Genomic DNA, 26,331 nt, shown 5'->3' with positions numbered 1-26,331 from the left:
CATGAAATACAAAATAAGAAAATCAAAGTAATTTCTCACTATTCTGTTGTTTTAGGAAGGAGTATATAAGAAAACACACTGATCCAAATTTAAAATTTAAAATTTAAAAAATGGTAAAGTAATAATAATAATAATAATAATAGGGGAGAGTTAGCCCCTAGCATTTAGTATGCATCTGATATCTGAAAGTGCAAGGAATGGACAAAATATCAAGCACCACAATCACAATGACAAATGCAGACACACAATTGAGTCATAATTAGGTTGACTATGTGTTTCATTTTTGAGAGTTCTAGAGAATCTGTACCGAGATTTCACCTCCATCGCTTAAAAAGAAAAGAAAATGCTAAATCATGTAATGTTAAGATGAATGACAGTATAGACGTGGAAAAGGTACCTTTGCAGGGGTCTGTTCCCCCAGTAGTATATTTAACCTACAAGTTTTCCTGTCCCAGAACATGCTGCATAAAATATAATGTTAATAGGGCCCATTATGATGGTCTTAATATGATTCAAATGAACTCGAAATGACATTTCTAAACCTGTCATTTTTTTAGGAAAGGCACTATATAAGAAATGTAGTCCAAATATTATTTTGTTAAAATATTATTCTCTCTTTATGCCATAGCTAAGACTCGAAGTTGGTTAAGTAAATGTATTCATTGGCTTTTGCAAAATAAAACGCACAAGGCCGACTCAGGTGCAGAGCACTGGAAAAGCAGGAACAGGAATCAGGAACCAGGACCCAAGAAGTGGGGCTGAAGTACAAAGGCACGACTATCTCAGAAAACATAAAAACATGGCACCAGATGCCCAGCACAACCACAGTGGAACGCTGGCTAATCAGGGGCACAAATCCAGGAACAAGGCACCAGCTGACCTGAACCAAGACTTTGGTTACCAAGAACCACAGACCTGTAAACACCGGCACCCAAAACCAGTAAGCCAGTGACCATGCCGGCAACGGTGACAAAAATCAACTGAAGTTGTACCAAAATGCTGAACATAATGAGAAAGAAAATAAATCAAACATACAGTTTTTAAAAGCAAATAAACAGAAAAAAAAACAAATATGAATTAAGCAGAGCCATTTGTGTAGCAATTTTTAAAGGGTAATGTCAAATATGCCAGGTGTTTCCAAAGTTCTGTCCACTAGTGTATATCCACAGCCAATATGGTGAACACGGCATGGGAGAAATATGCTCTCTTTAAGACTGAATGCTCATTGCCACTGGCTCAGAGAGCAGGCTGATTATTGATTATCTTATTACCAATCTGGAACCACTGTTAGGCCTTAAATTTTCCTGTATGATAACCTGTGTCGTGTCTCAACCTCTTTGGTGGGCAAACAAACGGAGATCTCACCACCACACCAGAAGTCTCACACTAGTTTCTCTTGTGTGGTTTTCTGATGCTGCATGGAATGAGCTGCTGAACCATACAAGTCAGACTCCTTCTGCATCTTACACAAATGCCTCAAGTCCCATCTGTCCCAGAAATTCCTCTACTAGCCCAATACTACTTCATGTTCCCTGACTGGTCTTAATGTTGCTGCTTCCACTCATTAAATGGGTTCTCATTTGCTTGGAAGATGTTATTTGGCTCTTGTTCCAGTCCTGCTTACACTCATACCTGGGCATTCACTGGAAGCTCAGCCTAGCTGCACTTATGCCTAATCGATTCTATGACACCATGTATGTGTCTGTTAATCTAACTTTGGACAAAAGCATCTGCTCAATAAAACAAATTAAATTATAAATGGTGGATTCTGCTGAATTTCGATGTTGATGGTATTCTAGCATTCTTCCATGCATCTTGCAACCAGTAATACAGGTCATAATTGCAGGGCATTTGTTTAATTATTATTAATTTTGCCGTAAATATAAATAAGAGTAAAGCAATAATGTTTTTGATGTCTGAAAGGACAGTGAATAAAAATTCACTTTGAATTTGCCCAATATGACTTTTTCAAAACATGGTGTAAGTAACAGTGAGTCAGTGCTCAAAAAATGCTAAATTATGTCAAGGGGAACAGTCTCGACATGACATGACAGCTTAAACCAAACATGAATAAACTGCACTGGTGAACTTTGCGGTTGTACATACATGCTTGCTGACAGAGACAGATTTTTCCTAGACATCACAAAGGTATGGCCTCAAAAGAATTCAGGAAGAAAGGAATCAGCTCTACAGCCGAACAGCCTCAACCAAACATGGCTGTTACAGACCGCAAAAGACTGACGTTTAAGGCCAGATCGCCGTTTGTACTTAAAGCCAATGAAGAAAGACTGCATGAAGCACCAAACCCCGGATCCCTGATGTAGGTTCTGTTACTGAATACGTATGATTGCTGGAGCCAGGTTCAGTGGTTACAGCATCTCAGAACATTTTCTAGAAAATGGTACAATAAAAATACCTCCAATAAGTGGCAGTTCTGTGGGCGAAAGTAACCGCTAATGTGTGGTGTCAGAGGGGAATGGTCAGACTCATTAAGGTTAACAGAAAGTGCAAAAATAACACCCCAGCATTTAGTGCTACACAGAATGGTTCCTCCAAGCACAAAACCAATATTTCCCTGAGGCGTCTCAGGAGGACACCATGGATCCGGGAAGGTTCTTCTGCAGTTATCTTGGCATCTGCAAAACAAATGTGCCAGAGGGAGAATCTCTCTGCTTTCTGAGAAAGCATCAGTACTAAACCGCAAAGTACTTTTAAACAGGGGTTGGGCCGAGTCAGCAGGTCTAAAACAAATCTCCATAAATTATGACTTATGATGGAAGGCCCTGGCTTTTATTTCCACAGTCTTACCCTTAGGACAAATACAACCATCTCTGACTTCGTAAAATGGCATCCAAATAGAACATAAAAAAATTTGGCATCTATGACACAGGGGATGCCTAGCTATCTGCTAATTTGATGTCTGGGTCTCTTGCAATCAATCAGTTAATCGACCACTTTATGCAACTACTGAAATTGACTGAACCAAGGAAATACACATCATCATGCATCATCCCCGTTCATCTGTAGGGCTTGAATCCAGCTCCAGCACTGTGCATATGGAGCTTGTTTGTCACGCGAGTTTTCTCCAGATACATCAATGCAATTTATTTTTATATAGTGCCTTTCACAGCAGTTTTGGCCCACGGTGCTTTACATGAGTGCGTAGTAAAACATTCTATACGTCATTCTTACAGAATAACTCAAACAGCTCCATTATAATATCATAGGACCAGTGTTATATATGTGGTTGGTCGTTGACTGAAACATCCCTATGTAGCATCACTGTACATTTATCAATATATTTGTCCTCAATTAATTTATTGTTTCGGAGTGCAGTTGATGTTAAACTTCCGTATTTCATTTCATATGGACTTATAAAATTATGTGGTAGGTGTGACTTGGTCACTATCAAGCAAGCGCGTCTTGTGGTATACCTTATACCTGTACAGGGTGTATTTTGTAGTCTGGCAGGCCGCAGATGGAGACTGTCGGATCGACTGGCTGCCCAGCTTCCCCAGGCATGCTAATATTATAGAAAACAAAAGGGCGGGCTTGCTTGCAAGGGGTAGGGAGTGGTCAAGGTCAAAGCAGAAGCCCATCAGTGAGTCAGATCTCTGTGCCAGATCTCTGTGCGATTTTTCAGACTGAAGGCTGCACCCAAATTTTATTGGATCCCCTTCACGAGTATCAGAGTAGCCATTCTGCACACTGCAGTTGCGTTGAGCTCTTATTTTTGAGAATTGGTGGCCTTCCAGTTAGCTGAAATGAATTCTGGGCATTCATCACTAACATCGATTATCGACAAGGTGATTTTGCGCACAAAACTGACTGGATGTCTTCTTGCTCATCATGTCATCCTCTTAACTCTAGCCACTGTAGTATGTGAAGATCCCAGGAAAGCTGCTTTTGGGGAATGCTGAGAAGTGGTTGAGCAGCCACACCCGTCACCAAGAATCACAATCCATGGGTGTCCAAATTTGTCACGTGATATTTGTGCCACTGCTTGCTATCTTCCCCTTCTGATGTCTTGAGGGTACTGTTGAAGTACTACATTTAGCGGCTGTTTTGAAATGAAAGGGGCCGAATCTGCAAAAGTACATTGTGTTACAGCAGTTGCACCATGGTGCTATCGTGCGAACATGCCATTTGTTCTCTTGGCAACGCCCAACAGATGTATTTTGTGGTTAGAGACAGTGCAATTCAGTTCCTCGCTGATGTATCCAAGCTTTTAAAAAGCACCCAAAAGTCATGCGCTAATAATTCTTCATAAATTACCGTCATTATTTTTTATTATATACAACTCAATTCACAACTCATGTTAGATACCACTCATTGCACAACTATGACAAAAGATGTGAGGTCAGGTTGGGGAGCATGTGCTGATGTAGCGCGTTGCCGCACCCACCACACAGTGAAGCTCCTCAGGATTCCGGTCAGTGACCCCCCAGGCAGATACACAGTCCAGGCCCACCCTCCGGAAATTGCCATCCATCTGCCGCAGCCAGGTGTTACGTGGGCGTTCCCTTGGCCTGGTCCAGCCACTTGGGTCCTCAGCAATGAGGATCCTACGAGCCGGATCACGCTCAGGGAAACACGCCACATGGCCATAGTGCCGTAACTGGCGCTCCCTCACAATGCCTCATTCAGGACTCCTCTAGCAACTACTTGTTCAACACAAAGTCAAACCAGTGGTACCCAAGGATTCTCACAGTACCGAAGGTGTCCAGTCTTCATCTCAGCTCACTGGATAGCATCCATGTCTCACAGACAAACAGCAAGATAGGAAGCACCAGGACTCTAAAGACTTGTACCTTCATCCTCTTGCAGATATCAGGAGCGTCACACCCCTTTCCAGCGACCTCATGACCCCCCATGCTCTTCCAATCTGTCTGCTGACTTCATAGGAAGAGTCCATTTTGCTGGAGAGACAAGACGTTCCACGTGCCTACCTGGACGTGCCTCAAACCGGGACCCGAGTGTCGTCATGCAGCAGGCGATGCCTCAGCACCACACCAGCCCCCATCCCCAACAGGCGTGACCCTATTAGCTCTCCATCGGTTTCGACTCCTCTGGGGATGGGGCTCCATTTCCCTTCATGGTGCACAGAGCCTTTCTGCGGGCAGCTGAAGCAAAGCTACTCCCACAGAGAGCAGAAGAGCATCTAGCTTGTTTTAATCAATCAATTGCGAGTTGTTTTACAGTGGCTGCAGTGCCAATCTCACCACCAACCACCGAAATATTCTTTGCAATTTGGTGGACCACTTGCAGGGTCGGATGCAGCTTAACGTCATACCCAGGACACGATAGATTGTGCTTTATTAAATGTTCCTCAAATCATAAAGTAAATGTGAAGATAAACTTCTTGACCTAAGATTTGTCTCACAGCAGAGTAACTGCGCAAGAGCTCATTTTTTTTTCATTAAAAGGCAAGGACCATATTCAAAGCCTGAGCTGAAGTTTCTAGAAGGCATAATTTATTGGTGAATGATCTGTTTCTTGCTTTAGAGAGATTTAAGTGAAAGGAAAGACTGTTTACTTATGTGTATGGAATCTCTACCCATAATTACTATTTGCTTGTGGTCAATTGTAAGGTAATATCGTTAGACAATACCTATGACTACTCCTATTGAAACCAGCCAGACACAATCGTGTGGTAAATATTAAAATTCCAAAAAGGTTCATTTAAATTCAGCAAAGATACACATGCACACATACCAAGGAACTCGGTTGTCAGCTTTGTCTTAATTGCTCATGATTACATTATCCATTTATTCACTGTTTGATTTCACACCACCTTCTCATATACATGCATATACATTTAAGTGCGTGATAGTACTTGTTTACCTAGTCAACAGATACATTTTGTTTGGAGAGACAGTGAAAGATCCTTGTTGATTGTGATGAGTCATAACTTTAGGTGAGAGATACTAGCCAAAGACACCACAACCAATTACAACCAATAAGAGAACAGCACTGTCGCCTGAGGGACATTATGAAAAAACAAGTTTACAACGCGTCATCCTGCGAGAACCCACACTGCTCTAGATTGGTCCAGCTTGTTTTACGACAAGTAATAAATTAAATTAAAAAACATAAATGCATTCAAAAACCTGTCACCCTGGCATGTTCAATAGCTTTACTGTCCCTTACAACACAGGTTGAAAAGTTAGACGCATCATCAATCCAATGAATGACTCTTAAAAAGCATATTTCAAGCTCTGTAAAAAATCTCTCTTGGCTGATCTACACAGCGGTCCTGTGACATTAGCCTTAAACGCCATACATTACGATCAACAGAATTTACCTTCTTTTAACAGATTAGGTTTGGCAAGCAAATGGACAGTTAGCCTTAAAGACTACATTTGGATTTAAATTATGGGGAAAAAAAATATTTATGAGAAAAAAAGAATGGCACATTCACTTAACAGCTCCAGGAAGAAAAAAATATTGCTGCCTAATCCTGTAAACTCATATAAAAGGACTGACATTTCGAATCATGTATGCAGAATATCACCTGATTATACCTCCCTCTCTTAAAGGTTATTCTTAGATTTAATAATATACAGCTCCTGGGAGCAACTGTTCTCTTCCTACTTGTCATCACTACAAATGCTGTTCCTTCCTGCCTCGTACAGTATTACAGACGCAGGTGTTATCGGGCGGCTTTTGTTCACTCCGTCAGAAGAAATGTGCCGTCGTCTTAAGAGGATTTTAAAAACATCGGCTCCAATGGCCTGCATGCTTCATCTTGAGCTTTGACTTTTATCGGGCACATTCCATGGATTACAGGAAAGGAGCAGACAATTCAGGATCAGAAGGAAAATCATTCACAAAATTTTATTTAGGTTTATACTACTAGCTATGGGCTTTATTTAGCCCGTTTACCATTTTGCTTGTCTGGGCAGCCTATTGCAAGCATTAGGTTCTTAGGTGTTTGTGAAGACCATTCTAATAAAATCAAAGTTACAGTGAGTATACCAGTGAACTTCACCAGTTCATTTTAGGGATATATCTATATTTGAAGTGACATTAAACCACAATGAAAAGTTGGCTTTAATTTTGAAGTAGTCTGGAGACCAAGGCAAATGATGTTTTCATTGTGCAGAATATTTACATTGGCATTAAGATCAGGTTACTTGCAATCTTGTCCTTTAGTTTGAGTACTGGTGTCATCTTACTCCACCAGATACCAACTGGCTCAAAGCAGAAATCTGTCACAGGGGAAGGTCTTGTAGCCACAAAGCAACCGTGTTATAGAGGGAAGTTTCAGTCAGTCAGCGCAGCTCTTTCTGAGTCTGAGAGACATGAATCAATGGCAGGAAAACCAGAAAAACAAGCTGACATAGACCGGGTGGCTCAACCCCCATGCACTGAAAGTACAATAAAGGCCTGGGGCACATGAGGTGAAAGACCTTGGCCAAAGGCCAAATAATCACGCCTGAAGCCAGAAATTAATTTTGAGTGGGGGGTGGGGGGCTTCAAACTTATTTACTAGGTGGCTACAAGCCTGATCAGGAATGGATGGACGATTTTTTGGGTGGGGGAGGGATTTGGGGAGTTCAAACCTGTAATTTCACTACATAGTTATATGAGTGCCAACAGTGACATCACTCTCTTAGGCTGGGGATTTAAACCAGTAACCTTCTGTGTGGGGACACAGAGTCCCCACCCGTAGAGCCACTCACCACCTGTGGCATTGCGCCCTTAAGTAAGATTCTTATTTGCTACTTCAAAAGACGCCTTTCTGCATGAAAGGTAGTGAATTAAACGCTTCCTTCGGAGCACAATTCTGAATTCATAAGTGTAGGAGATTATATTAATATTGATATTAAAAAAGTTAAATCCAAGGCCCTCCCCCCAAGGGGCTCAAATGACAAATGAGCTTTATATTCTGAATGAAAGATCATTAATGAAACAATATGAAAACAATTTGCTAACAAAATTATGCATGTTTATGGTTAATTTCATAATGTTCAAATCAAGCTTTTTCACTCCAAAATGAAACCCTTAATGTTATGCCTATTTTTCCAGAATACCTTAAACTGCAACCCGACCTGGAAAAGTGGTAGAGGATGGATGGATGGATGGATGGATGGATGGATGAATGGATGGACCTTAAAGTGCAAGGGTACAAGTCCAACACTTGTGTAATTGTAAATTCAAGCAAGGTTTTTGTTAAAGGGAAATCAGTACTTTTACTAACTCATACAGATCGCCTTATTTATGGATTTTGTAGACAACAGAATAGAGAAAAATAAAATAGTGCTGCTGTTTGGATCCTGGCAGTAGCCAACAGTTGAGTTTCGCGGAGCAAGATGGAAGCTGCTAGATGATTATAGACCAAAAACAGCCCAAAATGGCCATGGCATAGTTCCAGATGGTGACATGGGAGATAGTGAGCTATAAGGAGGCTGCTGATACTAACTTGAAGAGATGAAACCTACAGATTATTGAGCTGTTCATGCCCAGATGCTGCTTAGGAATTTGCCTCTGCCACAATGTAATAAATGGCATATTCCAAAGACTTAGAAAAGAACTTTTGGGAAAGAGAGAAAAGACATTTGAATTAAGGTTTTGTTCAAATAAATTTATGGCTGCTGAGACAAAAGTGTGGCGAACTGGAGAGACCAACGTCACGAAAGATCTAGCCTGAGTTCAAGGTACGTAAAACAGCCTCCTCACTTCAGGCTGTTTAATCACTCAAAATACTCTTAGTCAAGAGAGTCTACAAACAGAGTTAACTATATGAAATCTCAGTGATCACTATGCAGGACCTCTGAACCATGCATGCAGTGTACAGACTTCACCAGAGTGTACAGACTTTATTAGCTTTGGTCTGCTTTTGTTTTCTGTATGTAAATCTGTATTAGTCTTTATATAAGTTTGGATGAATTAACAAAAATACTTAAATGTATTTTATTCACAAGCAAAATCAAAAGTCCATAAACAAAATTTTGCATCTCAGAAAAGGCATAATTGTCATGAGAACACTCTCTCGACCAATGTTCAGCTCAGAAAGCATGTCAATGAAACAAAACAGGCATTCAGATTTAAACTCATTCAACACTCGTTTTAATCTTTTCAGCATCAGAAAGTCAGAGAAGTACCTAAAGCCTACTTCTGTTTCGAAAATTTACCATCCTTTAGGACAGTGGTTCCCAACCCAATTACCCAGGTTCCCCCCTTTTGAGTCCACACTTTTGCTCCCTCCCGGCTTCTTGCAAGACAGTCATGGACCAGAACATGGACCAGAGGACCAGGTAGGGAACCGCTGCTTTAGTGTTTCTCAACTGGTCTAACCGCATGAACCACTTTATTCTTCAGTCATAAGTCACGACCCTGAGATGTTTATTTCACAAAGAAATGTTTGGAGGTGCTAGCAGTTAAAAAATTTTTTTTCAAAAACTATTTCCAGGACGACACTGTCCATCATTCATGACCACATAAGTCCGACATTACAAAATAATAATAATAAAAAAAAATTTAAATCACACAATGCATGACAATGTGAAAATAGTTCGGCGACCACGATGCAGTTGAGAATCGCTGCTTAAGCGGACGGCGAATATGGTTCCTCAGACCAAACGATGCGTGTATGAGTTAGGGCACTCAAGGACTAACAGCAATTCAAAGCCAGGAGGCACAGAGTTTCTGGAATGTGAGCCTAAACGGCCACAGGAGAACAAACAAACGCCATGGAGTGAGACGAAAGTACATTTACATTAGTAATCCTGAGTTCGAGGCAAAAAATTATCCTTTATGTTCAATTCGTTCCTAAAACAAATTGAAATTGGCTATGTCTATTAAACACTGTTTACTTTATGTGCACTGTCCCTTTCGTCTATTTGTTACTCCATGATAAAAACGGTTCTTTTTACCAAAAGCATAAATGGTAAAAAGCTTTTCGAGGCCCAGATAGTAAATAAAGAAATCGTCTTGTCTTCTTGACGAAGTTAGTGAGCTCCACCTGCTGCACCAATCGTAGACTGCTGGCAGTGTTCTAACAAAATTAAAATATATAGTATGAAAACTAATTCAAAATTGGCATCCTTGGTTATTTTTTTTTTTATATCTGTCTCACCTTGATGACCAAACAAGTGTGCACCCACCCTTACCACTGCCATGGGTGTAAATTGTTTCATCCTGGGGGAAATACCCTTCGCAAAAAATAGAGGAGGAGAAATACCCTCCCAGTCCACCACCAGCAGTCATCTACGTCATACATTTAAACTGTCACGTGTATTTAGTACCCAGGAAACATCCCAGTAAACTGAAAGATCATTCTGTGCAATAATGTCATTTACCTGCCTATAGGGATCAATTACTGTCTGTTCTTTTGGTTTATGTGAGAAACGTTTCTAGTCCAGCAAAGATTTTTGACACCCTATCAGGAAGCCACAAGGGTAGATATTAAAGTATTATGACCATAACGTATGGTGTGTGTGTGTTCCAAAATTAAATCAATGTTTTTAGTCACACACGACATCGGACAAAAAAACCCTATAGCTCTGGAACCAAGCGTGTTGGGGAGAGAGACGCCTGCAGAACATGTTCTCACTCGTCACGGTGTTACGAGGCTCAGCTCGATCGCTTATACCTCCGTGCGAGCGGACGCATCTCCAAATATAGGTGTGTTCTACGGATAACGTGGTCTGCAATGGCGAATAACGCTTTAAGAGTTTGTTCAACTTTAGTAATTCGAATCAGAATTCGGATTACTAATTCGGATTACTAGTATTGACTTAAGGGTGCACGCGTTTCAGATTGGCGCAAAAGGCAGAGAACGCGTGAAAGGTGACGGTCGCCCAGGCAAGGTGGCGTCCACGCACAGCTACCAATGGCAACGTTGAAAAAGTACGAGATGCAACTGGAAAAGACCGAAGGTCGGGTGTTCCAGCAATATGCAGCTGTGTGTCAATTCAGAAGGGAACCATTTTGAAGGTGATCGTAGCCTAGTAATGTTATGCACAGTATAAGTAATGTTCTGTGTGTCTGTGCACATATATTTACACACATGCATTACTACTAGTCCATTTGCATATTTGAGATGTAAAAACATTAATACATTTGGTTATTTGAGCTGCCGTATAAATATTTTTATGGCCTTTGATCCTTCAAAGTACTGTAAGCCATTGACTAATTGTGAGCTTCAATTATAGAATAATTCAGTCATTGCGCAGTGCTTAACACACACCTTTTCACTCGCAGTGTAGCGTCATGCTACACACAGCATTCTGGCTTTCAGTCTGAGGAAAACGCCGTGATTGTAAACCAGTGACCGATGTGTTATGGATACTAAATGACTGCAGAGAACTTGACTTTGTTGGGATGCACAGCATGTGGAACTGTGAGTCAGTGGGGTGGCACATCTTAAATCCACCATCATGTCCGTGAATCTCTAGGGCAAAAAAATTCACGGTCCGGTAATTATCTTACCTGCCAACTGGTAAGTTTCTTTCGGGGAGTCTGGATGTCGACCTTTTTTACCCAAATTGATGATCTATAAGCTGTAAACTACAGGCAAACAGCCGTGACATTCTCCGATCAATGATGGGATTCAGGCTGATGGTACCTCGTAGCAGAAATGGGAAGCAGCTTTAAACGCCTTTATTTCTTCGCCTTGGGTTCTAGGGAACAAGAAGCTGACACTTTCAGCCCATTGACAAGCATAGAAAATGTAGAGAGTCATTTGAAAATTCATCCTTCCGAAAATGCATAGTTATAAAGATTTACTGTGGTGGGGTGCAATCGCCGCCGCTGGTTATGACTGGAGAAGCCATTTAAAATCCTTCTATACTACTTATTAAACCATGTCCCAGAAACGGCATGTACTATCAACCAGTTGCAAAGACCTTGTTATTACCTTATCCAAAAAGCTGCTAATGTTAGGGGTTTTTTTTTTGGGAGGGGAGGGGGGAAGACTAACACAGATTAACAAACCATAGAAACAATAAGGAAGCAGGTCGGGAACAGAGAAGTCTGATACAATGACACAGTGCAAATGCCAGGGAAAGCGCTTAAATACACAGAAAACTAAGGCAAAGAAGGAACAGGTAGGACAATCAATTAACCAATCAGCAAACACTGAGGCAAGGAAGCAGGCAACAAACAGGTGGAACTAATAACAACTGACAGGTACAGAAACTAGAGAGCTTTACAAATACCAAAAACAAGAGCATAAGAACTTACAAACGAGAGGAGGCCATTCGGCCCATCGAGCTCGTTTGCGGAGAACTTAACTAATAGCTCGACTAGGAAACATTAACTGAGAGTTAAACACTAGAAAAAAAACGTAAGGATAATCAAACAGAATCAGAAAGGAGCAGAACACAAGCACAACCTAGCACAAGAAAGCTAAAACGGAAAATAAACACTGAAAAACAAAATCCAAAAAATGAATATAAAGAGGTGAGGTTGGCTCATAGTCAGCCTCATATCCTTGACAAGGAGGACTCAGTCTGAGCTGCACACTATAATATAATATAAGAAAAGACACATAATGGGATGGCCAGCGACACCTGCTGGCCACATGGGGAAGGGTATGGTTGCACAGGAGCAGACCCTGATAGCTAAAGGTTATCATCCTGCTTCCCCAGAGCTACTAATGTCCATTCCACAAAGGGTTACTAATGCTGATGCTTCATTGCAATAAAATTGCCAAGGATATCAACCCACTGGTCCAAAACTACAAATTTGAACCCTACAATAATTGCATTTCACTGTTACCCAAAATCCTGTTACCCAAAGTCCACTTACTCCTCTCAGCTGCTTGTATTTAATTGAAATTTTCCTTTGCACTCAAAAACTGCATCCTTTTACTACTCTTTATGTCAATAAAGTAATTGTAATCAACCATCTTTCCCAAAGTAACCTGTCTGCTCAGGACCGATCTTTGTTCACCACGCTTGTTTAAGCTGAACTCTGTATAGCAGAGTAAAAAACAGGTAGGGAATTATCCTTTAAAAGATCATTTAATTTGCTATGTGATTTTACTGTATTAAGGTATCGCTTGAATTTTTTTGTGTTTAATTATATATACACTTTTGTGTGTTTTTCCCTGCATATCTCTTAATGATGCTGAAAAATTGATACATGATCTTATCACTAGTCGCCTTGACTACTGTAATTCCCTTTTTACGGTTTTGCCGAAAACGACCACTTATAAGTTACATGTAATTCGGAATCCTGCTGCCAGAATACTAGCAAAAACAAAGAAAACGGGTAATATCACACCAATCCTGTGGTATCTTTTACCAGAACGCTGACGTGCACCATTTATAGACCTTTATGTATAACTAAGATGAAACAGACATTTTTGTGAAGCAGCTTTTAGCTATTATGCTCCAAAACTGGGGAACACACCGCCAGAATGCATTAGAGAAGCTGAGTGGCCTAACACTTTTAAAACGATTGAAAGCACATCTTTTTAGATTATCATGTAACCAGTTTACAGTATTTTATTATACTTCATTTTATTTGCCCCCTTTAATTAGCAGAGATTAACAAGAAGAGTCGGGATGACGGATGACAGTGCGAAAGCGAAACTTTTCCGCATCGCTTCGTTTTGCTCAGAGTCTGATTTTACCGCGACCTCGATGACATCACTCTCACGCTGTGCAGTTTTACAGGAAGAATTTGATTAATTGGTAAATTCCCCGATTGTGCACTCAGTATTTCGTCTGTACAAACAACAACTAAGATAATAGGTTATAGAGTTTCTGGATATATTAACTAATAACAATGGCAGCTTTTCCTGAAAAATCCGATCCGTATCAACAAGACGCAGCTACTGGCGGGGAAGGTAATAAGAAAATTATGATTTACGAACTACAAGAGCTCAAATCACACTGTTTCCATTGATTTTAATTATACATACATAATTTACTTTGATTTTATGCATTTTTCAATATCTGGAACAGTTATTAAAGCTGACATAACTCTGCAAAAAGTTAAATATAATAAGTAAAACGATTCGCCAAGAAACAGGCCTACCTAATGACAATGCGGAGGATATTTCACGTATCAATAAAAACGGAAAAGTAAGTTTTACTATGCAAAACAATCGATTATTTAACGATTTTCATTTCAGACACAGTTGATGATAAAATAATGGAGCAAGGAGCGGTCGTTTTCAGAGGGTAATCACATGAATTTCTACATTACCTAAAGCATGTTATTAGTACACTTAAGTATACTAATATAGTTAGATATCACGTTGTTTTAGATACGTTATACAGAGAATAAGCACAGATGACCCTGAAGTGCGTTTGGCTCCCGAAGATCTGGGCGGAAAACCAAACGAAGGACAGGAACCAAAAACAAAGGAAGTGGTGGCATGTCTGATCCATATTACTGACGAGCTCAACAGGGATGGTGAACTTGATAAGTAAGACATTTTAAGAGATATTCCTAATAATTTTCAGGTGTTAGAAACTGGGGAACTATTGCATATTTGGAATGTATTTATCTGCAATATTTACAATGTTTATACATTTTACAGTAATACATTTTAATTTAATTAACTGTTTATTTGTAATAAGGAAATGGTTTATTAATTGCCCGGTAGTGTATTCCTAGTTTTTTACCTGAAAAATAAGATTCATGATTTAAGCTATATCATTTAAAACAATGCGTAGGTCACACATAACAAGCTGAAGATTTCTGTTTATTCTCTTTATTCCCCGTTTTTTAAGCCTAATCAATAGCATTGATACTGATTCTTCCAAGAATGTGTTCTTCACCGTGGCGAAACAGATTTTCTCCGATGACGTAACGTGGGGCAAAGTGGTTGCGCTTTTTCATTTTGCGTACAAACTTGTATACAAGGTACTACCTTCATTACAGAGTTTTACCGAACTGCCCATTTGAAGTGAGGCTTTCAAGTAAATCGCCCTTTACCGTCAAAGAATAATATTAAACTTTATATAACGTGTGGCATAGTGGACAGCAGTCCTCAGACATACATGGTTGTGGCTTCAAGCTGTAAATTGCCTGCAGTGAGCGTATATGCCCCGTGTTGTCTCGGATTGGCTACAGCCACCCCACATGACATGACCTTTAGAAATGATTGGGTGGTGGATGTGAGGTAATGTGGGTGAGTCACTTTACTTAAGGAGGCACAAGTTAGTACTACTCAAGTGCAAATCATAAACAAGTGAAATGCATAAAACATATGAACCATTATGACTGATTAATCGTGTATGTAACTAAAGCTTAGTTTCTGGTTAATACATTAAATAAGATTGTACTGCCACATTATTTGTGTTCCTTCAAGTAAAGTGTTACCCATAATGCCTATCAAAGTGAATTACACACCTCCAAAGATAAGCTACACGTTACATATATCATGCACATATTTCGTAAAATATTAGTTTTACTTCTAATAATTGTCCTTGTCTTTTATTAAGGCACTGACAAAAAAAAACTCTGACATCATCCACAACATCATTAGCTGGCTACTGGAGTTCATCAGGGAAAACGTTTCTTTATGGATCAGGCAGCAAGGTGGATGGGTAAGTCTGTGGTCCCTGTTTACCATTCTGACCACCCATAGGGTCCATCAGCTCAGAAGAATACCCTGGCGACCGAAAACAGAGGCTTGACAAAGGCATGCTACAGTAATACACACTGAAACACTTACTCTGCGCCCATACACACACATTAATACAAGCACTCATTCGCTTCAGATATTAATGAGTGCATGGATGCATACTTATGTCCACAGCAATAAGTTTCCAGGACATTCCATGTTCTCTCCGTGTCTGAATGGATTTCCTCTGGGTACTCCAGGTTTCATTCCACAGTCAAAAAACATGATGTTAGGTGAATCGGTGCTTTTAAACTGCTCATAGTCTCTGACTGTGTGTCCTGAGACTGTGTTCTGGATCACTGTGGTATTGCACTGGGTAGCCATTTATGGAAATGGATATAGTAATAGGTAAAAAGATATAAAAATAAATGAAAATATTGTTTCTCAAATTAAAAAATGTATATTTGGCTTCTGTATAAGCCAATTTATTTTTATTATGAAAACAGCAATGTCATAATCCTCAGCATAATTAGGTCAATATAAACATGTATACATTTTTATATATCAAAATTTTAAACATTCATGCGGCAATAATCCATTTTATCCACTAGAGGGCCACAGTGAGTCAGGAACCTGACCTCAGAAGCACAGGGCTCAAGGCAGAGGACACTGGTGGAAGTGCCAATTGATCTTTAACATGGGATAAATAATAATAAATTAGCTTGCTAAATGTACTACTGTTTAGTTATTGAATAATTTTCTGCCCGGAAATGTTTCTAAGTGTATACCTGATGCATTCTTTTGTATCCACAGGAGGGTATGTTACAGAATGTGCTGAACTGGCACTCTGTGACCATCATTGCAGCAGGGATCCTTTCGGGGGCGCTGTTGTACTGGAAGATGTCTAACTGATCACCTGGCACAGTCATAATGTTCATTGTCAAAAGAGATAGTAGGATGTGGATTGTACAGTTCATAAAAACAGTGTCATGAAATGTATTGCGTGATCAAAAGACGATTAATCTAAATTAGATTTTACCCAGGATTTATTATTTTTTTAAGTTTGTTCTTATTGGTTCTATGTTCTATTACTATTTGTTCTTATTGGTTCTATGGTTCTAAGTGTTCATATTATGATTTAATTTTGGATAATTTAGATTACATTTTTAAATACATTTGATGAGAATTACCTGGCAGTAACTCTTCCTCAACCAGGAGAGGGCAATCCACATTTCTCTGGTTGAGAACCATGGCCTCAGACTGGTCCTCCTCCTGGCTGGCTTACATTGAGCCGCAAATTGGCCAAGTGCATGCAGCAGGTCAGAGCCCAGTGAAGCCAATATCATCTGCGAAAAGTAAAGACACAATCCTGAAGCCACTGACCCGGAACCCCCTCCCACCCCTGGCAGATGATGAAATTTAAGTAGCTTCGAAACATCATACCCATCATGCACTGCTGTACTTAGCAGATTCCACAAACCTGCCTTTTTTCATTGAATAGATGCATCGACAAGATAGTTTGACTACAAAACATCACAAACTATTACATTTCAAAATTGTTTTAAGTATTGTTCCAAATATTATTTGCTATCGGCAAACACAAATGAGTCTTTCCGACATTCAGATAAAAAATCAGGAAAAACATAAACCTGATTGAACCTCTGCAGCGTGACACACTGCTTTCTTTGAACTCAAATTCAAGATGTGCGGATCGTAAATAGCAATGCACAACTTTCCTCAAAGGCATCTGAAAAATATTTAAAACTGGACAAACACTCTCATAATCATGCTTCTCATAAATATTCAACTTCTTCTCGTTTCTCTTCTCTTCTGATATGTTCCTTACTTTCGAGGAGACAGTGGTTGCATGTAAAATGAAGACTATCTCGCTGCAGATCGCCTGCCAGACAGAGTCAGCTCACCCCCTTAGGAAGTAAGAGGGGTCAACCGGACTCCTGCGTGTAAAATGTCACAAGGGCCCAGCCGGCCCCTCCAACATCCTGCCCCAGCTGCGTAGAAAAGTCACTGGGAAACAACTGATTACGGGCCGTGACCAGTCGCCATTTCCTGGCCTAATTGGAAACACACTTCTATGTTATTAAAAGACTCTGCGATGTCAGTGTGGCTCCGCTCTCCTCCCTGACCACATGAAAGAGGCTCCATGTGTAACTCCAGAGCAGTGATAGAAAATGTATGTTTCTGTTCCCACCATTAACACATTGCGCACAGGAATCTTTGATTTGTCACCAACGTCAGTTAGAGATACTGTACTATTTATTTTTGCTGTTTTACTTTAGTCTGTACAGTCTTACACTGAGTTATGCCAGATAGAGTCACATCCAGTCACCTTTACGCCCAAGGTCCATAATATACACTGATCCAGAGACGCCTGATAGCAGACGTAGTAGGATATTAGCAGGTGTATCCCTTAGTGTAATTGGTGTAACAGGATGGGCAGAGCCGTGAGCCGTATAATGCACTGTACATATATGTGATGGACAGCTACAAAATTGAGATACACCCAAACTGACCTTCGACCAGTGGTCCAGGTCCCAAACGCCAATACAACTGTATTTTTACACTATTATACTTTATAAGACGTATTTTTCTTTTCCATGAAGGAGACGGACAAGGCATTTCGCTCCGCATATGATGATCTGATGATCGGAAACAGAGGCGTGAGCAAACATTCTTGCTCACTGTAGTACCGTACCACTCAGCTGGAAAAGCAAAGCTCCACTTCTCTCTGACAAGGTGGGATGATAATGATGAACAAATGAAAGATCAAAAACTGACATGTCAAGGCAAAACACATTTTGGTCTCAAAATATCTGGTCTCTCATTCTTCTCTGTGAAACACTGCATGGTGAGAATGGAAGGGGTCAGCATGCACTGGAAGTGGTTCTGTGAAGTTCATTAGAGTACTGAGCTAATTAACATGCAGTAGTGGATAGTACCTTTCATATCATTTGTTTTTCACTGAATGATTGGTACCGCAATAGGTTTTTCTTCTTGTAGAAAATGAAAGCTACAGAAATATGAACTATAAAATATGAACTATAAACTGCAGATTTTTAGATTCTTTTTAAGCACTGGAAAGCTAAGCGAACAATTATAAATGAAAATATAAGTCAAATAAAACGAGTTTCTTTTACAACATGGAAAGAGTGTGTAACAGTGAATGTCTGACATCCTATTAACTGGTTGTGTGGTGATGGCAGAGTCAGATTCTAGGCCGTCCTTTAACTTTAAATGTGCTAGTTAACTGCTTCATCCCATGAAACAGAGCAGTATTTAATGTCCCTTGTAGAAAGAATGCTTCAAATGTTATCTGCTTTTATAACTGCTAGAGAAGGATGTTTTGATGAATCAAAGATATGAAATTTTCTTGCTAATAAAGGTATTCAAATGGTGAACATACTGTAAATTTATTTGTTAGCAAGGAATATTGAATACACTTTTAGTAAATGTTAAGTGAGTAACATGCAAATTAGAAAAATACTGTGTGTTGACTGGTAGTAAACCAAATAGGCAAGGTGATACATCTATAGTGGATCTGGTTATAATTTTTATAGGACTTTATTATATAACAATAGTTTAAATTGACATTTTACTTTTCTCCTATATTTTTTGTAACGTGTGTAACATTTACGTTCTTTGTGGGTTATACGTTTTGCTAAAGTAAAATATAATTCTCATTGAAAATGGAACTGATATAAACATAAAATCAATATTTTTAGGTCACCTGTTGTTACCACTGAACGCAGGGACACTGCCATACCTAATATCAAGGTTGACTCTCAGTGGTTTTTTTACAGTGTTAGCACAGCTGTGAGAATGTGCGTTAATGGTCAGCAGGTCATCGGGAAGACTGCCCATATTGTCACCTGGGTATGATGAAACAGACAGTAACAGCAGGTACCACTGTTTCAACACACACAGACTGTCCCCACCATCATAAGGCAGGAATACTTTACTTTTAACTGAAGAAAGTACAAGGCAATTTAATTAAAGAGCTTTGCTCAATGAGCCAGCCGGAGTGGCTGAGTGAGATGACGTGAAGTAGATGCATACTATTATTATCTGCATAAAATTCCCTCAAAATGAACTATTTCAGAAGAAATAACATAACAATTCAAATCATAGGAAAGTTCAAATCATTTTTTACATAATTGCATGTGTTATGAAAATGATAATAAAGTATAAAAGTGTTACATCCATCTGGAAATTTATACGGCTGGATATTTAGCTTAACTTTTACACTTCAGAAATATTACTAAGACTCAAATCACATGAGCCTCACATGGAGAGAGGGGGCGGAGCATTTTACTGCATTCAGGAAACATCGTGTTCTCTTTGCAATTCAATTGTGGCATGTGCAGGGAACACCTCCTAGGGTTGGGGGCCTGCTTCAGGTAACAGGAGACCAGCTGAAAGCATCACGAGGATTTTCTGGAGTGTAATACTGTTGCAAAGGAAGTATATTACAGCTGCTCATCACACGTGAAATTTGTGAAATCTTAGCTGCTCTCTGAGAAAATTCCGATGACAACTGTCGAGCATAGTAATTCTATGTCCTAATGTATCCATAGCTAAAACGACCCTTAGGAAAGCCATTTAGACCCAATACAACCCCGTGAAAAACTAACACAGTATTTCTGAGGGGAGCATGTTTCCTGGCCTCATTCCACCGCAGCCAGCTGTGCAAATGGAATGAGTAAACGCTCTTCTGAAGCCGTTATGCAACAGGGTCGACGCTCATACCACGCCTCCGTAGTGTCACGGAACATCCTTTTCATTTTAAAGCCTTTCTGTATCCTCTCTTTGTCACCTGTTAAATTGAATTTCGCGCACATGCAATCACTGTTTTAAGATAGTAGATGAAAGCTACCAAAATACAGAAAGTCCATTTGGGGCAATATATTTAGATGATTATGAAGTTTTTCACTATAGTACTTATTGGAAATTCCCCAATAACACGACTAACAAAGTATGACATTTTTCACCACATTGCCCATAAGCTAGTCAAATGTCCACACACACACACACACACACACACACACACACACGTTTGTCATTATATCTTTGTCATTACTCTCCATTCATTTCTATAGGGAACATTGGTTGCATTCACAGATCCTGATAAATGGTCCCCACAATGTCAAAATAATACTGTTAGGATTTTATCATATCGTGGGACACATTTGGTCCCCACAATGTAATATAAACGTATTCCACACACACACACACACACACACACACATGCATGCAAATGACCAGTTCCATAATAATCGATGTTCCTTTTCCCAGTATGGGTAGCCACAGACACCAGCAGTCACTCCATCATGCTGATGTTCCCAGCAGTATAAGCAACACATGGGGGGGGGGGGGGGGAAGGGTTGGGCAGCCCAGTCGTTTTTGGGGCCCTATGCAAAATTGGATTAAACAAATTATCATTCATCATTTTCCATCCCTTTCTGAAAGGCTGATCAGATGGGGCGCCCCCTGGTGGCCACTGGGCTCTAAGCCAGTGACGCAGGCCAGCCCTGCAATAATGCTTAAGTGGACCCCTTCCAGATGCACAAGCAGCCCCTGCGGCCCACAGCCACATGCGACTGGGAGCAGCACCATCCACTGGTGAGTCATCACACCCGCAACTCAGCCTTCTGACGCGTGAAGGGCCAACAGGATGAGATTCACACAAAGTAGTGCCAGCCACAGTTTACCCTCCCAGGGCGATTCGAAGGGTTTTTTAAGGTGGGGAACATAAATGGGGCCATAATTCATACAAGGACCTTTATTATTAGCCAAAGATTTGCTTTGAATTGGTACGTGACAGAGTGACAAAGGAGGGGGCACTCTAGAGCCCAATCAGCTTTCAGCTAAAGTCAGTGGCCCTGTGGCCCCACCCCCATATACCCCACTGGTCACCTCTGATTGGCTGTGGGATCCCAGGTGCTTCATTCTGCCTTTGGGTGAGGGGAGGAGATGTGAGACGATGTGGTCATTTCTTCTCACCATCTCGCTTTTTATGCTATTTGTAAATAGCTGATATTTTGAACATATCGGTAACCCCAGTATCTTCTCACATAAATTCTACTACATGTTTTAGCACCCAGACCGTCACTGCACTCTCAAAACTATGTGAAGCAATAAGTCGGTTCATGATACTAAACCAGCCTCTAATATAGCTCCACATCTTAAGCATAACATTAATCAATTCAATTTTAATGGATTATATTTGCTTTCTGATATCAAAACAAATCAGCATGATATCAAATATCCCGTTTTGGCAAATAAATTAATTCATGTTCATTCACAGGCCGTAGTGAGGAATATAGACTGTATGACGTTGCAGGGCACTTGCTTTCACACACACACACACACACACACACACACACACACACACACACACACACACACACACACACACACACACACACACACACACACAGAGTCTCTCATACTCCCAAGCCACATGCTTTCAAACTGTTCGAGTAAATTGGAGCAACCTGGAGATATCCCACGTGAACACTGATGTATATTCAGATTATTCTAAGGGCTCAATTAAACGGACATATAAAAAATATATTCTGTTATATTTGACATTCTACTGCATGTCGACGTGTCATGATATAGGGTTTATCCATAATAGCCAGCTCAGCTCCACTGAGAATGCCTTACTTCTCCTCCGACCTGTTCAAACCTGATCAGACTCACTCGGTGACGTTTAACCTTATCGTCCCCAGCAGGATGCCATGACCACATGGCCACAAACAGCGGTAATGTGGACAGGAAGGAGATGACTGCCTGTTACTATAACATAATAAATAAATAAGTGATGGCAAAGCAAAGTACATGGACGTGCAAAACCTGTCATGTTTACCCCTTGGTTGTGTAATTCTACAAGGCTGCGTTGCAACATCTGGGACACTCTGCCTCCACACCTGATCAAATCTCATGTTCCATAATCCTGAAATTGAAAAAAACTTAGAAAAAGACTGTTAATACCTTAAGCGTATTAGTTAACCAGATTTACTTTCAGATTAATCTTTGAAATTCAATTTGTATCCCTACGTCAGGATGATTACAGTAGAATAGAGTATAATGTATTAGGCAAAGAATGAAGTGTAATACACACATTTGTATTCGATCTGTGACTCTGGCAGGATGAAGCTGTTCTGGGGAAAGTTTCCTCGAAGCCTCATATTTTATAATTTTCCAGAGGTTTTCTGGGAAATAAAAAGGAAACTGAAACTGGACTAAAGCACTTTACTTACATTTCAACACCAGTCTGGCTTCATTAAATCTACTACAAAATACAACCGAAATGTTAATGCAATTTATCATAAATATATATAGAAAATGTTATGAGTACTGAGTATTTTTAATGTGTTTGATTGTAGCAGTTCCAGTGTGTGGGTAACTGCATTTCATTTATTAAGTCTCCTTATATCTAACACATGTGATTGAGTTATTACTTTACTGTTGGATTTAATACAGTATAATATATCCATCCATCCATCCATTTTCCAAACCGCTTATCCTACTGGGTCGCGGGGGGTCCGGAGCCTATCCCGGAATCCAGTATAATATATATTACATAAAAAAATATGCAGAGTTTAAAGACTGCACTTTATAATTAATGTTCTGTCATATTCAGCTAAACCAATATGAATTGCAGGGAGGAGAAGTGCATCATCAAACCAAAAGCTATTTTGTTGAGTAATCATGAGTGATGACTGTAGATGGTAGCAAATGACAGTCTTCTGTCTGCTTGTTCTCCCGTCTGCCGAGCCTGACGTCCTGTCACAATCAGTCTCTCGCTTTGAATCAGGCTAATAAGAGAGACTGAGTCCAGCAGAAACCAAAGAACAGTGGCTCCCCTTAATGCTGACCGGCAAGAGTTTTAATTAATGCAAGTTTTTTTTTACGAGACATTATACTCTAGTTAAAATTCTAATACTGACAATTTCGGACTCTTCGAAAAGCATTACTATTTACGTGCCTTTGATAGATGATGTCTAATACACAAGCACCATAAATATTGTTTTTAGTTTCCACCACACACATGTAGAAGATATGGGATGCCTTCTGGAATGTCTTATTACAGCGAAAGACCGACATGGGCTGTGCTTGGGTCACTCAAAATTCCATTCTGTCAGTAAGAGTCTTCTAAGCACTTTCAAGTGCTCATTCACTGAAGACCTACAGCAGGTCGGCGGTTTGAACAGAGGCATGTTTAGCTAAGCAGTTTATTTCCTTGCTTTACATTTTTAAATACAAATTAGCACTGAAAGAATGATGTTTTTTTTTTTAATCCTCAGTCGAGCACAGAGGAGACCCCATGAAGGTCATATTCCTCTATTTTTGAAGTCGCCCATGAGAGCGCAGACAACTTTGGGAATAAATAACAAGGATAATGAAATTGTAGACGGATGACAGATGTACCTTTATGTCCTTATAGCAAGTTCATGGCGCTGAGGTAGGGACATGAGGGGGTAGGTCTTGACCTCTTTAAGTGATTCTACACCAAAGTTCTTATGTTCTGTGTGAATAGATGAAGTATGCTTGCAGTTAATGCCTGTCCTGTGTAATTTGTAATCCGGTGTTTTCCGCCCTCCCGCACGCAGCTGAATTGGGTCTTAGGGCTCGTCGGATAACCCGTTTTCCAAATAGGTCTCTGTGTCACTCCCGCTGTGTGGAATCTATCAAGGTATCTGCAGACCCTCCAAAGTCTCAAATATTTTTCCCGTGTCACCTATAAGGTTCGCAGAGAGATGATCGCTGTAAACAGTGGCCATTCGGAGTGGCACTCAAGTGAAATGCATGGTGCTTCTCTCTGGATATTGTGGATTTATTATAATCACAATCAGAATCAGGTTTATTGATTAAGTATATTTACACACACAGGAAATCTGTCTCCTGTTGTCAATGATTTAAGCATCATAAAATAAAGAAGCAAATAAATTTAAGTCTAATAGCTAAATATATAAAAACAATAAAATATCACATTTTTCACTTACCAAAAATGTAAATGTATCTGTTAAGGGTTGTCAAGAAGAGTGTTTCCCCTTTATCAAGCGGTGGTTTGATCTGAAATAGGCAAGTACAAGTGTAGAAAAGGTCGAATTAACGAATGCAAAACGGAAACATTTCAAGTCAATTTCCTAAAGAGCAGACTTCGGTAACCCTACCCTCTACCTCTTTTTTTTGAGGAAGACCTAACTTAGATTACAAAACCCGCTTAAAATAACAACAACTTGTAAAAAGGTTAATCCTCGTGTTCTGTTACAAGACAAACTGTTTTCTTAGCCTGCAAAGATAATTGTGTGCCGATGGGAAATGAGATCTTCTTGTCTGCAGTGTAAACATTTAGTTGGGATGTTGATCATATGAGAGATTTCCTCTAGGCGAGGAAAAGACAGGAGATCTTTTCCAGCCCAAATGGATGGCGGCGAGCTTCTCCACTGAGTTACAACAAGGTCTATCTGTGTACATTGGCCTCTCAGTTACCACTTGTTTGATTTTGTGATGTTTCCTACAATCTGAGCTGTCAACAGACTCAGCCGCTTAGGTCAAAGCCTGACCATTCTGCTCCAGATTAGCAGTTCCTTACTACACGAGTACCTGTCCTCACATCTTTGCCGTGCTTCACTGGGCCACCTGCCGCTGCATTGGTCTTGCAATTAACACATCAGTTGCTTAAGTCCCAGATCAGAACCTGCAGTCGTATCACTGAAAAAAAAGACACTTAATTAATTCTGAGAAATATTCCAGGTATATAAATTACGATAATAAAAAGTAATTTAATCTTCAGTTATCTTAATAATGATAATAAACAATAGCATTTGAGTTATGTAGGTTTCACGGGCCTCAACTTATTCTAGGGTTTATGGCCTTTAATGGGAGGGACTCAGTTGCATAACATGTAACAAGAGTCGCCAATTTCACCAACATCAAAGACCGGCACCCACTGCTACACGTGAAGCTATGAAGCTTGAAATGTGACGGGTACCTTTGAAATGAACTCGAACTGTTTTAATTAAAAAAAAAAAAAAAAAACACATTGTTGTGTATTTTACTCCTTAATAAAGTCACTCCAGAGACTGTATTGCGAGTGCCGAACGACCTCACGAGCTTCCTCTTCATTGGGGGTCTGAAGATCGGCACCACGCTCTCATATTGCAAGCCTGAGATAACTGTCATCGCTTGCGGTAACATGAGTATTTACAGATCTCCCAGCTTTAGAATTTAATATACTGTACATCTTGACAGGACCAATAGGAGCCCTTTACATATTTTTAGCCCCAAGGTCAGAGACGGCTGCTGCCAGGACTCTTCTGTGCAAGATGGGCTTTCAAATTTACAAGGAGACTTTAGGTGACCACAGAGCAGCTATTTTCTCAGCTGCTCCTTTCCCGTCAAACAGAACAGAGCAATGGGAGCAGAGACATGGGGCTCCTGGCTACAAAGTACAGTTTCCATTGTCAGGACCAATTCCGATTTCAAAATGAATGATGCTCACATTCGTCTTTCTTTGGTTTATTTTAATCCCTCCCGAACTGCTGTCGGGTAAATCGTCTTTGCAGATTTTAACGTCATGGGACATCGCCAGAATACTTGGAGTGTTTAAATTTAGCGGCCAAACTGATAGTATATCATGGAGTTCAAGCGCGGCAGATGTTCTCAGATCTTCATAACAGACTGCCTCGGTATAGTTTGACAGTAAGCTATAAAATCTAGGCTACTTCAATGCCGCTAACTTTAAAATATACCTATATAGTTAACACCTACTAGAG

General features: G+C 40.1%; 1 protein-coding gene and 1 long non-coding RNA gene across 5 annotated transcripts in view; one reads left to right on the top strand and one right to left on the bottom strand.

Annotated features, from left to right (window-relative positions):
- The first annotated feature begins 12,966 nt into the window (after positions 1-12,966).
- Positions 12,967-16,576, top strand: zgc:153993 (uncharacterized protein LOC767645 homolog). Its single transcript, XM_048973736.1, has 6 exons — positions 12,967-13,801; positions 14,090-14,138; positions 14,225-14,386; positions 14,694-14,826; positions 15,408-15,512; positions 16,343-16,576. The coding sequence occupies exons 1-6, from the start codon at positions 13,741-13,743 to the stop codon at positions 16,439-16,441; spliced, it is 609 nt and encodes a 202-aa protein (XP_048829693.1). The 5' UTR covers positions 12,967-13,740; the 3' UTR covers positions 16,442-16,576.
- Positions 15,460-26,331, bottom strand: part of LOC125706886 (uncharacterized) — a 56,974-nt gene continuing 46,102 nt past the window's right edge. For 2 of the 4 annotated variants that reach the window (XR_007382088.1, XR_007382091.1), the window contains exons 7-13: positions 25,160-25,267; positions 24,556-24,625; positions 23,981-24,077; positions 22,671-22,761; positions 22,416-22,502; positions 16,720-16,875; positions 16,318-16,445 (exon numbers count right to left, since the gene is read on the bottom strand). This is a non-coding gene — a long non-coding RNA (uncharacterized LOC125706886). Of the gene's footprint in view, positions 15,578-16,317; positions 16,446-16,719; positions 16,876-22,415; positions 22,503-22,670; positions 22,762-23,980; positions 24,078-24,555; positions 24,626-25,159; positions 25,268-26,331 lie in introns of those variants that run through there. The other 2 variants (XR_007382089.1, XR_007382090.1) reach the window with 2 other exon arrangements.

The sequence above is a fragment of the Brienomyrus brachyistius genome, chromosome 13 (genome assembly GCF_023856365.1).
Source record: "Brienomyrus brachyistius isolate T26 chromosome 13, BBRACH_0.4, whole genome shotgun sequence".
NCBI classification, from domain to species: domain Eukaryota; kingdom Metazoa; phylum Chordata; class Actinopteri; order Osteoglossiformes; family Mormyridae; genus Brienomyrus; species Brienomyrus brachyistius.
Note: the sequence above shows the minus strand (reverse complement) of the source record. Positions and strands in the feature narration are given on the sequence as shown.

Excerpts from the sequence above, each read along its gene's own strand:
- zgc:153993 (XM_048973736.1), top strand. The coding sequence starts at position 13,741 with ATGGCAGCTTTTCCTGAAAAATCCGATCCGTATCAACAAGACGCAGCT. Across the intron at positions 13,802-14,089 it reads CGCAGCTACTGGCGGGGAAG|ACACAGTTGATGATAAAATA; the intron begins GTAATAAGAAAA and ends TTTTCATTTCAG. Across the intron at positions 14,387-14,693 it reads AGGGATGGTGAACTTGATAA|CCTAATCAATAGCATTGATA; the intron begins GTAAGACATTTT and ends CCGTTTTTTAAG.